The 13613-nt window shown below is 43.7% G+C and overlaps 1 protein-coding gene across 2 annotated transcripts in view; it reads right to left on the bottom strand.

The window, feature by feature from the left end:
* Nucleotides 1-384: 384 nt before the first annotated feature.
* The window catches only part of LOC311149237 (peroxisome proliferator-activated receptor alpha-like), a 59683-nt gene continuing 46454 nt past the window's right edge, over nt 385-13613 (bottom strand). For both annotated transcript variants that reach the window (XM_084186323.1, XM_084186324.1), the window contains exons 6-7: nt 3282-3738; nt 385-3064 (exon numbers count right to left, since the gene is read on the bottom strand). In XM_084186323.1, the coding sequence (XP_084042449.1) occupies nt 2820-3064; nt 3282-3738 (702 nt within the window). In that variant the 3' untranslated portion in view covers nt 385-2819. The remainder of the gene's footprint in view (nt 3065-3281; nt 3739-13613) is intronic.

Below are 13613 nucleotides of genomic sequence, written 5' to 3'. Positions count from 1 at the left end.
GCTTAGTGGTGTTGCAGACTCTGGGGCCTTTCAGAACAGGTGTATATATACTGAGATCATGTGACAGATCATGTGACACTTAGATTGCACACAGGTGGACTTTATTTAACTAATTACGTTACTTCTGAAGGTAATTGGTTGCACCAGATCTTATTTAGTGGCTTCATAGCAAAGGGGGTGAATACATATGCACGCACCACTTTTCTGTTATTTATTCTTTTGAATTTTTTGAAACAAGTTATGTTTTTCATTTCACTTTACCAATTTGGACTATTTTGTGAATGTCCATTAAATGACATCCAAATAAAAATCAATTTCGATTACAGGTTGTAATGCAACAAAATAGAAAAAACGCCAAGGGGGATGAATCCTTTTGCAAGGCACTGTACGTACAAAGCATTTATACAACGTGGTGCAGAGAGTGAAGCTAGGTCCATTACACCAATAGAAAACATTGATTTGTGGATTCAGATGAGAATTTGGTAAGGTAAGCAAAGAACAAAAAACATTTCCTCACAGAAAATACACACGTACTGTATATCCTTTCCATCAGACAAACATGTACACGTTAATGATTATTTCATTCTGTCTTTGAAACATTCCCAACAGTTCTGTGAAGGATTAATGGCTGGTTTGATGAGGCAGTTTTAGTATTTAATCTCTACTAGACTCAAACATCCAGGTGTAATTAGTAGCATAATACCCACTGAACCCTATTCTATGGAGTAATTACAGGACCAATGCAAGCCAAAGGAGGCACTGAGAGAGAGAGGGGAGAGAGAGAGAGAGAGAGAGAGAGAGAGAGAGAGAGAGAGAGAGAGAGAGAGAGAGAGAGAGAGAGAGAGAGAGAGAGAGAGAGAGAGAAAATTTGAATTGAAATTGAATTGAAATTGAAATTGAGAGTGAAAAATAACAGGCTGTCTGGTAAAATTAAAATGCTGTAAATCTGCTCTCAATATGCCTTTCTTAAGGTTTTAATGTAGTTTGAAGTCATATTAGCCCTTTAATACCAGTATACAAAACAAGATGGAGTGCCAAATACTTGTGTGTGTTTTGTCAAAAAGGCATAATAACAGAGGTACAGTATATAAAAGCGTCTCATATCATAAGTCGTAAGCACCCTGTGCTTTAGTGTTGCATTGTGGGTGCATTTACACAGTGAATCTCTGACTGGTAATTTCCGAATCAGTCTGTTTTGAATGAAATCAAACCACTTACAAACAAATGTCCTGATGGAGCCATGTTCAGAAGGGTGATACGAACACTATTGACATGGTTGTTTGTTTGCTTTTGTTCGTGTATTGAAAATGAAAAATCTTTGAGCTTTACATTGGTTTTATAAAATGAATATAATGCACACCAAAGCCTCTACGTTAGAGTTTGGTCTAGATAGGAGAGGAAAATGAGATGAAGGGCAAGGTGAAAACCATCACTAAACAGCACATAGTGAATTCTCGGTCGAAATATGACTGATAAGTAACTGACGTTTGAACAACGGAAGCCTGTGGAGGCCAATAATGTGTCCCTCCAACTGAGGCAGTAGGTCTTTGCCCAAAAGAGCAAAGGACTAAAAACTCAGTGGGCTATAGGGGGAGCACTTTCTGAAACTCTGTAGCCTCATTCATGATAACATGAGAAAATATGCAAATGTTAAATTAACAGTTGAATTATAGCTAAAGTCGTTTTTTTCGGAGGAATCCACATTTCTAAGGCATGATTAGTTATAGCCTAAGCAGGAGCAAGAGCTTGAAAACACACAGGAGAGGTTTCCCAAAATGAATGAAGCAATATGTTACATTTACTTGTCATGTGAGTTGGATTTTTAGCCGCTGCAGCCACATCTGAGGGACAGTAACCTGGTACAGTGTGGTGTCGTTGGAAACTGACTATAGGAGAGACACACACACCAGTGAGAGAGACAGACACATGAGGACCTCATTGACCATGCAATCCCATAACCTCTAGCTAAAAAGCTGCCTTACTGTGAGACACAGTCACTCACATCTGAAGTCTGTATTCAACATTGAAGTCGCTTGGGTGTCTTTACTGCAAAATAGGTGTGAAACATTATTATTATTTTCTCTCACTCTGAAGTTCGGTACAAAATGACGTAGTTATTAAGATACTGCTGGAGTGGTGATTCTGTCGATACGTCCTGCTGTTCATAATTCAAGGGCCTGAATAGGTCAGAGATGTGTGTACTGTATAGGACAGTGATCCCCTAAACAGAGATTCTGGTGGCTATAGTCTGACTGAATCTTAGGCTGCGTTTAGACAGGCAGCCCAATTCTGCATTTTTTTCCACTAATTGGTCTTTTGACCAGTCACATCAGATCTTTTCATATCAGATCTTTTTCAGAGCTGATCTGATTGGTCAAAAGACCAATTTGTGAAAACAATATCCGAATTGGGCTGCCTGTCTAAACACAGTCATTGTTACCCAAAAAAGCAATTTATTATTTGATCCGTGTACTTCTTTCTGACGTTGGACAAAGGTGTCTAAACCCAACCCAATACATGTTCTCTAGTTAGGACAAACACTGGGACAGGACACTCAATTCAGCTTCATATTGCCCCTCCACACAGATAATACGGCCCTATAGGACCCTGTGGGAGTAGTGGACCCCACTGCAGGTGCCCAGAGTATAGTCCTATTGTCCTGTCCTGTCCTGTCTGGGATTCATCTCTCCCGAGAAAGATGAGCAACCCTGCATCTGGGGGTCCAGTGGTTCAATCCTATCACGGTGGGACTGTTCAGAGAGACTGTTCACGCAGTTGTCCCCAAAATAGCGGGCAACCTCCTTTCTAGGCTCAGTATCTCAGTACATGTCTCTGTAGATCTCCTGCAGCAGGGGGTGGAGCGACATGTCCTCTGTTTTCTTGATCTCCTGGACCAACTGAGCGTGCTCGGTGACCAGCTGCCGGAGGTCGGACAGTTTCTGCAGCAGCTTGGGGAAGAGGAAGGTGTCGTCTGGGTGGTTGGCCAGCAGGTGGAGCCGCAGCACCTGAACAATGTTCTCCTGCATTCGCTCGATGTGGCCAACGTTCACCAGGCCAGGACGGTCTGAGAGAGAGGAAAGAGGAGAGGAAAGTTAGAGAAAGAAGGTGGATTATGCCAACCCAAGAAGAGACATTATGATTGGCATAGAGGTGAAGAGCAAATCCATCAAGAAGATAAGTAATAACAGCAGTAATTAACTACCAATTAGTGGTAACTACCCATTGGTGTACTAATTAGTGGTCATTAACCCCAGATCCCAGCCTCTCCCTCTCTCTCTTACCTCCACAGCAGATGATGGCGGCCACAAACAAGGCCAGGTCACTGTCATCCAGCTCCAGCCCGTTGAACTTCATGGCGAACTGGAACTTGGGTTCCATCATGTCGCTGAAGGGCCTCCTCAGACTCTTGAGGAACTCCCTGGTGATGAAGCCCGATCCGTAGGCCACCAGGAGGCCGTCCTTGTTCATACAGGAGGCCAGCAGGGCGAACAGTGCCTCGTACACTCCGTACTTCAGCAGAGTCACCTGGTCGTTCAGGTCCAGGCTGGAGAAGCCGGGGACAGACTTGGCGAACTCAGTCAGCTCTGTGACTGTCTCCACGGAGGTGCACTGGCAGCAGTGGAAGATGCGGACCTCAGCCTCCTTCTCCAGCAGATGGCCCCCGGCCGTGCCCACCATCTTGGCCACCAGGTTCTGCTCTGCCAGCTGCAGCGTCTCCATGTCGTGGATGACAAATGGCTGCAGGGGCATGAAGGGAGACAGGGTGGGGAGGAGACATAGGGCTGGATTCAATCCGGTGCGTGGAAGATCCGCGGTGTAGAGCGATTGAAATGTAAAGGTAATTTCCGATTGAACTGACATATGCAGCGTTTACGGTGAATGCAGTCTCCGTGAACACAGGAATATTGCCTTTAAATTTCGATTGCGCTATAGCACGGATCTTCCACGCTCCGGATTGAATCTAGGCCATAGTCTGTAGCCATGTGTAATGAATGACAGCCCATTATGTAAGAACGTTGGTAGATAGGAATGGCCCTATTTCAAACCCTAGCCCCTAGATAGACCATGTGGAAAAGGTAGGCATTTGCAATATTACTACTACTAGAGTGAGGAACCATATGTTACCTAAACAGTCCTGCCTACATGTAGGGCTAGACAGCCTATAAAACATTTACTGACAGAAAGAAAGGAAAGCTGTTATTTCAGGAAGTTTAAATCCTCATTGTGACGTAATCCGAGCCCTGTCCTTGACCATAGAGTAAGTTAAGAACTCCTCCGTTCATGTGTCAGTCTCAAAACCTAAAATGTATATTATTGCCGTTATGAATCTGGCGAGGTTAACTTGTTTCTACTGAAACATGTCTAGGGACAGGTCAAACAGGGTCTAGATCAGCTGTGATGTCCTACGCTGTAGAAAAACAAACAACAGGCCAATCTAATATACAGTAATCACGTGTGTACCCTTAGACACTGAGCCATGTCTTACAAAAACACTGCTGCCTGCGCTTCCTCAACAAGCACTGCAAAGACACCAACTACACATGTTTCCAATAGGAAATAAACAAGGACTGTGTTTACTTAAATAAACTCAACATTTATCACTAACTCTACTCTACAACGGGTTAAAAAATCATGTTTGTTTTTAGAGTGTAAGGCTGCTAAACAACTGTCTCTGGGTCACCGTGATGGTGGGGCTGTTTTGGAAGTAGGCTACACTACCAGAGATGCAGTGGTGAAAGTTCCCACAGACGCCAATCCTGCACCTGGTCCTGTATATCAAACCCAGAGCTCTGATACGTTAATGCTGCGCTAACGATAAGCTACGCGCTACACACAGCATACTCAACTCAAAATAGGATACGCTCCCAACATTTGATTGGCAATGCATGCCAAAATAGTATTGTTGATGGTGGCAACTGGGTTTGAGGCGGAGCCGCTTGATCAACAACAGACAATTAGTTAAATCTGTGCAGATGCAGAAGACACTACACTGTAAAAATAAAAAATATATATTCAAAGTATAATTGTAAGGCAACCAGCTGCAATAGGATTGTGAGTTTGCTCAACATTTGGGCATATTGCTGAACCAACACAGTGTTTCCTTTTTCAAAGTTTGTTGAGTAAACAAACTTTAACACATTAGTTCCAATTCTTGCCCATTTGAAGTCTACTCAACTCACAGAATAACGCTGATTAAGCAATTGTTTAAGTTGGCCTTTGTTTTACAGTGTAGGGGAGAGTGTTTGGGTAAGTTGAGAATGTTTTTACAATTTACATTCCGTCAAGGGAAATATGGTATTCTTTCTAACAAGGATATCTACATACACTGAGTGTACAAACATTTTCCATGACATAGACTGACCAGGTGAATCCAGGTGAAAGCTATGATCCCTTATTGATGTCACTTGTTAAATCCACTTCAATCAGTGTAGATGAAGGGGAGGAGACAGGTTAAAGAATGATTTTTAAGCCTTGAGAAAATTGAGACATGGATTGTGTATGTGTGCCATTCAGAAGGTGAATGGGCAAGACAAAATATTTAAGTGCCTTTGAACGGGGCATGGTAGTAGGTGCCAGGCGCACCGGTTTGAGTGTGTCAAGAACTTCAACGCTGCTGGGTTTTTCACGCTCAACAGTTTCCCATGTGTATCAAGAATGGTCCACCATCAAAGGACAATCAGCCAACTTGACACAACTGTGGGAAGCATTGGAGTCAACATGGGCCTGCATCCCTGTGGAACGCTTTCAGCACCTTGTAGAGTCCATGCCCCGACAAATTGAGGCTGTTCTGAGGGCAAAAGGGGGTGCAACAAACAAACACTCTGTACTTTTTATTACACTTTTAACATAGGCCAGCCCCTGTTGTTACCTCATATCCCAGTGATAATGCCTTGCATTACGCCTGGTAAGAAAACAATTCAATTTGCTCAACCATTGGCAAAATTTCCCCCATGGCCATTGGCTCAACTTACCCCAAGGCAAACATTTTGACTATATTAGCCCACACAGCTAAAAGGATGCACTTTCATGCTAGGTTTAGGACATTACTTTATATTGAAACTTATAGAGACCCCAACTAATGTATCAACAATCTTAAAATTATCTACTTTGGTTTAGATCACTGTTTCCCAAGCTTTTTTGGTTACAATACCACCAACTGAATTTTGCTCTGCCCGGAGTATCCCTGAAGTACCCCCTCATGTGCATTTTACCAGTAGGTCTATGGTCTCATGAGTCTGACTCCCGACACGTTCATTACTATGGGAGATTGAATTTGAGATTGAATTTGAATATTGAAACAATGTTGCAAATGTTGGAGAGACAGACAGCAAGGTTTATACAAATCTCCGCTGTTGAAAACTAAATGTTAGTCTAAAGAAAAGTGAGATAATATATAGATGCTTTTTATAGTGGAGATCAAGTTTATAAATTGCCTGGCTGGAATGATGATACAGTGGATTGCGTAGTCAGATGGAACAGAGTAAGTAGGCAATTTATAACGTTGTAGATTTAGCCGGTGGTAACTTGTGGAAAAGACACCGTCTGGAATGCGGTTTTAACCAATCAGCATTCAGGATTAGAACCACCCGTTGTATAAAGACAACTACAGACTCACCACTGAACAGAGGCACTAGACTTACCACTGAACAGAAGAACTACAGACTCACCACTGAACAGAATAACTACAGACTCAACACTGAAAAGAGGAACTAGACTCACCACTGAACAGAGGAACTAGGCTCACCACTGAACATAGGAACTAGGCTCACCACTGAACAGAGGAACTAGACTTACCACTGAACAGAATAAATACAGACTCACCACTGAACAGAGGAACAAGACTCACCACTGAACACAGGAACTAGACTCACCACTGAACAGAGGAACTACAGACTCACCACTGAACAGAGGAACTAGACTCACCACTGAACAGAATAACTACAGACTCACCACTGAACAGAATAACTACAGACTCAACACTGAACAGAGGACCTACAGACTCACCACTGAACAGAGGAACTACAGACTCACCACTGAACAGAGGAACTAGGCTCACCACTGAACAGAATAACTACAGACTCACCACTGAACAGAATAACTACAGACTCACCACTGAACAGAGGAACTAGACTCACCACTGAACAGAGGACCTACAGACTTACCACTGAACAGAGGAACTAGACTCACCACTGAACAGAGGAACTAGACTCACCACTGAACAGAATAACTACAGATTCACCACTGAACAGAAGAACTACAGATTCACCACTGAACAGAAGAACTACAGACTCACCACTGAACAGAGGAACTACAGACTCACCACTGAACAGAGGAACTACAGACTCACCACTGAACAGAAGAACTACAGACTCACCACTGAACAGAGGAACTACAGACTCAACACTGAACAGAGGAACTACAGACTCACCACTGAACAGAGGATCTACAGACTCCCCACTGAACAGAGGATTTACAGACTTACCACTGAACAGAGGAACTAGACTCACCACTGAACAGAATAACTACAGACTCACCACTGAACAGAATAACTACAGATTCACCACTGAACAGAGGAACTAGACTTACCACTGAACAGAAAAACTACAGACACACCACTGAACAGAGGAACTAGACTCACCACTGAATGAAGGAACTACAGACTCACCACTGAACAGAGGAACTAGACTCACCATTGAACAGAGGAACTAGACTAACCACTGAACAGAGGAACTAGACTCACCACTGAACATAGGAACTAGACTCACCACTGAACAGAGGAACTAGACTCACCACTGAACAGAGGAACTAGACTCACCACTGAACATAGGAACTAGACTCACCACTGAACAGAGGAACTAGACTCACCACTGAACAGAGGAACTAGACTCACCACTGAACAGAATAAGTACAGACTCACCACTGAACAGATGAACTAGACTCACTACTGAACAGAGGAACTAGACTCACCACTAAACAGAATAACTACAGACTCACCACTGAACAGAGGAACTAGACTCACCACTAAACAGAATAACTACAGACTCACAACTGAACAGAGGAACTAGACTCACCACTGAACAGAGGAACTAGACTCACCACTGAACAGAGGAACTAGACTCACCACTGAATAGAGGACCTAGACTCACCACTGAACAGAGGAACTAGACTCACCACTGAACAGAATAAGTACAGACTCAACACTGAACAGATGAACTAGACTCACCACTGAACAGAGGAACTAGACTCACCACTGAACAGAATAACTACAGACTCACCACTGAACAAAGGAACTAGACTCACCACTGAACAGAGGAACTAGACTCACTACTGAACAGAGGAACTAGACTCACCACTGAACAGAGGAACTACAGACTCACCACTGAACAGAGGAACTAGACTCACCACTGAACAGAGGAACTAGACTCACCACTGAACAGAATAACTACAGATTCACCACTGAACAGAGGAACTAGACTTACCACTGAACAGAAAAACTACAGACACACCACTGAACAGAGGAACTAGACTCACCACTGAATGAAGGAACTACAGACTCACCACTGAACAGAGGAACTAGACTCACCATTGAACAGAGGAACTAGACTAACCACTGAACAGAGGAACTAGACTCACAACTGAACATAGGAACTAGACTCACCACTGAACAGAGGAACTAGACTCACCACTGAACAGAGGAACTAGACTCACCACTGAACAGAATAAGTACAGACTCACCACTGAACAGATGAACTAGACTCACCACTGAACAGAGGAACTAGACTCACCACTGAACAGAATAACTACAGACTCACCACTGAACAAAGGAACTAGACTCACCACTGAACAGAGGAACTAGACTCACTACTGAACAGAGGAACTAGACTCACCACTGAACAGAGGAACTACAGACTCACCACTGAACAGAGGAACTAGACTCACCACTGAACAGAGGAACTAGACTCACCACTGAACAGAATAACTACAGATTCACCACTGAACAGAGGAACTACAGACTTACCACTGAACAGAGGAACTAGACTCACCACTGAACAGAGGAACTAGACTCACCACTGAACAGAATAACTACAGATTCACCACTGAACAGAAGAACTACAGATTCACCACTGAACCGAATAACTAAAGACTCACCACTGAACAGAGGAACTACAGACTCACCACTGAACAGAGGAACTACAGACTCACCACTGAACAGAAGAACTACAGACTCACCACTGAACAGAGGAACTACAGACTCAACACTGAACAGAGGAACTACAGACTCACCACTGAACAGAAGAACTACAGACTCACCACTGAACAGAGGAACTACAGACTCAACACTGAACAGAGGAACTACAGACTCACCACTGAACAGAGGATCTACAGACTCCCCACTGAACAGAGGATTGACAGACTTACCACTGAACAGAGGAACTAGACTCACCACTGAACAGAATAACTACAGCCTCACCACTGAACAGAATAACTACAGATTCACCACTGAACAGAGGAACTAGACTTACCACTGAACAGAAAAACTACAGACACACCACTGAACAGAGGAACTAGACTCACCACTGAATGAAGGAACTACAGACTCACCACTGAACAGAGGAACTAGACTCACCACTGAACAGAGGAACTACAGACTCAACACTGAACAGAGGAACTACAGACTCACCACTGAACAGAGGATCTACAGACTCCCCACTGAACAGAGGATTGACAGACTTACCACTGAACAGAGGAACTAGACTCACCACTGAACAGAATAACTACAGACTCACCACTGAACAGAATAACTACAGATTCACCACTGAACAGAGGAACTAGACTTACCACTGAACAGAAAAACTACAGACACACCACTGAACAGAGGAACTAGACTCACCACTGAATGAAGGAACTACAGACTCACCACTGAACAGAGGAACTAGACTCACCATTGAACAGAGGAACTAGACTAACCACTGAACAGAGGAACTAGACTCACCACTGAACATAGGAACTAGACTCACCACTGAACAGAGGAACTAGACTCACCACTGAACAGAGGAACTAGACTCACCACTGAACATAGGAACTAGACTCACCACTGAACAGAGGAACTAGACTCACCACTGAACAGAGGAACTAGACTCACCACTGAACAGAATAAGTACAGACTCACCACTGAACAGATGAACTAGACTCACTACTGAACAGAGGAACTAGACTCACCACTAAACAGAATAACTACAGACTCACCACTGAACAGAGGAACTAGACTCACCACTAAACAGAATAACTATAGACTCACCACTGAACAGAGGAACTAGACTCACCACTGAACAGAGGAACTAGACTCACCACTGAACAGAGGAACTAGACTCACCACTGAATAGAGGAACTAGACTCACCACTGAACAGAGGAACTAGACTCACCACTGAACAGAATAAGTACAGACTCACCACTGAACAGATGAACTAGATTCACCACTGAACAGAGGAACTAGACTCACCACTGAACATAATATCTACAGACTCACCACTGAACAGAGGAACTAGACTCACCACTGAATAGAGGAACTAGACTCACCACTGAACAGAGGAACTAGACTCACCACTGAACAGAATAAGTACAGACTCACCACTGAACAGATGAACTAGATTCACCACTGAACAGATGAACTAGACTCACCACTGAACAGAGGAACTAGACTCACCACTGAATAGAGGAACTAGACTCACCACTGAACAGAGGAACTAGACTCACCACTGAACAGAATAAGTACAGACTCACCACTGAACAGATGAACTAGATTCACCACTGAACAGAGGAACTAGACTCACCACTGAACATAATATCTACAGACTCACCACTGAACAAAGGAACTAGACTCACAACTGAACAGAGGAACTAGACTCACTACTGAACAGAGGAACTAGACTCACTACTGAACAGAGGAACTAGACACCACTGAACAGAATAAGTACAGACTCACCACTGAACAGAGGAACTAGACTCACCACTGAACAGAGGAACTAGACTCACCACTGAACAGAATAACTACAGATTCACCACTGAACAGAGGAACTACAGACTTACCACTGAACAGAGGAACTAGACTCACCACTGAACAGAGGAACTAGACTCACCACTGAACAGAATAACTACAGATTCACCACTGAACAGAAGAACTACAGATTCACCACTGAACAGAAGAACTACAGACTCACCACTGAACAGAGGAACTACAGACTCACCACTGAACAGAGGAACTACAGACTCACCACTGAACAGAAGAACTACAGACTCACCACTGAACAGAGGAACTACAGACTCAACACTGAACAGAGGAACTACAGACTCACCACTGAACAGAAGAACTACAGACTCACCACTGAACAGAGGAACTACAGACTCAACACTGAACAGAGGAACTACAGACTCACCACTGAACAGAGGATCTACAGACTCCCCACTGAACAGAGGATTTACAGACTTACCACTGAACAGAGGAACTAGACTCACCACTGAACAGAATAACTACAGACTCACCACTGAACAGAATAACTACAGATTCACCACTGAACAGAGGAACTAGACTTACCACTGAACAGAAAAACTACAGACACACCACTAAACAGAATAACTACAGACTCACCACTGAACAGAGGAACTAGACTCACCACTAAACAGAATAACTACAGACTCACCACTGAACAGAGGAACTAGACTCACCACTGAACAGAGGAACTAGACTCACCACTGAACAGAGGAACTAGACTCACCACTGAATATAGGAACTAGACTCAACACTGAACAGAGGAACTAGACTCACCACTGAACAGAATAACTACAGACTCACCACTGAACAGATGAACTAGACTCACCACTGAACAGAGGAACTAGACTCACCACTGAACAGAATAACTACAGACTCACCACTGAACAAAGGAACTAGACTCACCACTGAACAGAGGAACTAGACTCACTACTGAACAGAGGAACTAGACTCACCACTGAACAGAGGAACTACAGACTCACCACTGAACAGAGGAACTAGACTCACCACTGAACAGAATAACTACAGACTCACCACTGAACAAAGGAACTAGACTCACCACTGAACAGAGGAACTAGACTCACTACTGAACAGAGGAACTAGACTCACCACTGAACAGAGGAACTACAGACTCACCACTGAACAGAGGAACTAGACTCACCACTGAACAGAGGAACTAGACTTACCACTGAACAGAAAAACTACAGACACACCACTGAACAGAAGACCTAGACTCACCACTGAATGAAGGAACTACAGACTCACCACTGAACAGAGGAACTAGACTCACCACTGAACAGAGGAACTAGACTAACCACTGAACAGAGGAACTAGACTCACCACTGAACATAGTAACTAGACTCACCACTGAACAGAGGAACTAGACTAACCACTGAACAGAGGAACTAGACTCACCACTGAACATAGGAACTAGACTCACCACTGAACAGATGAACTAGACTCACCACTGAACAGAGGAACTAGACTCACCACTGAACAGAATAAGTACAGACTCACCACTGAACAGATGAACTAGACTCACTACTGAACAGAGGAACTAGACTCACCACTAAACAGAATAACTACATACTCACCACTGAACAGAGGAACTAGACTCACCACTAAACAGAATAACTACAGACTCACCACTGAACAGAAGAACTAGACTCACCACTGAACAGAGGAACTAGACTCACCACTGAACAGAGGAACTAGACTCACCACTGAACAGAGGAACTAGACTCACCACTGAACAGAATAAGTACAGACTCACCACTGAACAGATGAACTAGACTCACCACTGAACAGAGGAACTAGACTCACCACTGAACAGAATAACTACAGACTCACCACTGAACAGAGGAACTAGACTCACCACTGAACAGAGGAACTAGACTCACCACTGAACAGAGGAACTAGACTCACCACTGAACAGAGGAACTACAGACTCACCACTGAACAGAGGAACTAGACTTACCACTGAACAGAATAACTACAGACTCACCACTGAACAGAGGAACTAGACTCACCACTGAACAGAGGAACTAGACTCACCACTGAACAGAGGTACTAGACTCACCACTGAACAGAGGAACTAGACTCACCACTAAACAGAATAACTACAGACTCACTACTGAACAGATGAACTAGACTCACCACTGAACAGAGGAACTACAGACTCACCACTGAACAGAGGAACTAGACTCACCACTGAACAGAATAACTATAGACTCACCACTGAACAGAGGAACTAGATTCACCACTGAACAGAGGAACTAGACTCACCACTGAACAGAGGAACTAGACTCACCACAAAACGGAATAACTACAGACTCACCACTGAACAGAGGAACTAGACTCACCACTGAACAGAGGAACTAGACTCACCACTGAACAGAGGAAGTAGACTCACCACTGAACAGAGGAACTAGACTCACCACTGAACATAGGAACTAGACTCACCACTGAACAGAGGAACTAGACTCACCACTGAACAGAGGAACTAGACTCACCACTGAACAGAATAAGTACAGACTCACCACTGAACAGATGAACTAGACTCAC

Source organism: Coregonus lavaretus (genome assembly GCF_964263955.1).
Source record: "Coregonus lavaretus genome assembly, chromosome: 21".
Taxonomy (NCBI): Eukaryota; Metazoa; Chordata; class Actinopteri; order Salmoniformes; family Salmonidae; genus Coregonus; species Coregonus lavaretus.
The sequence above is the reverse complement of the archived record's forward strand: the minus strand, read 5'-3'. Positions and strand labels throughout refer to the sequence as shown.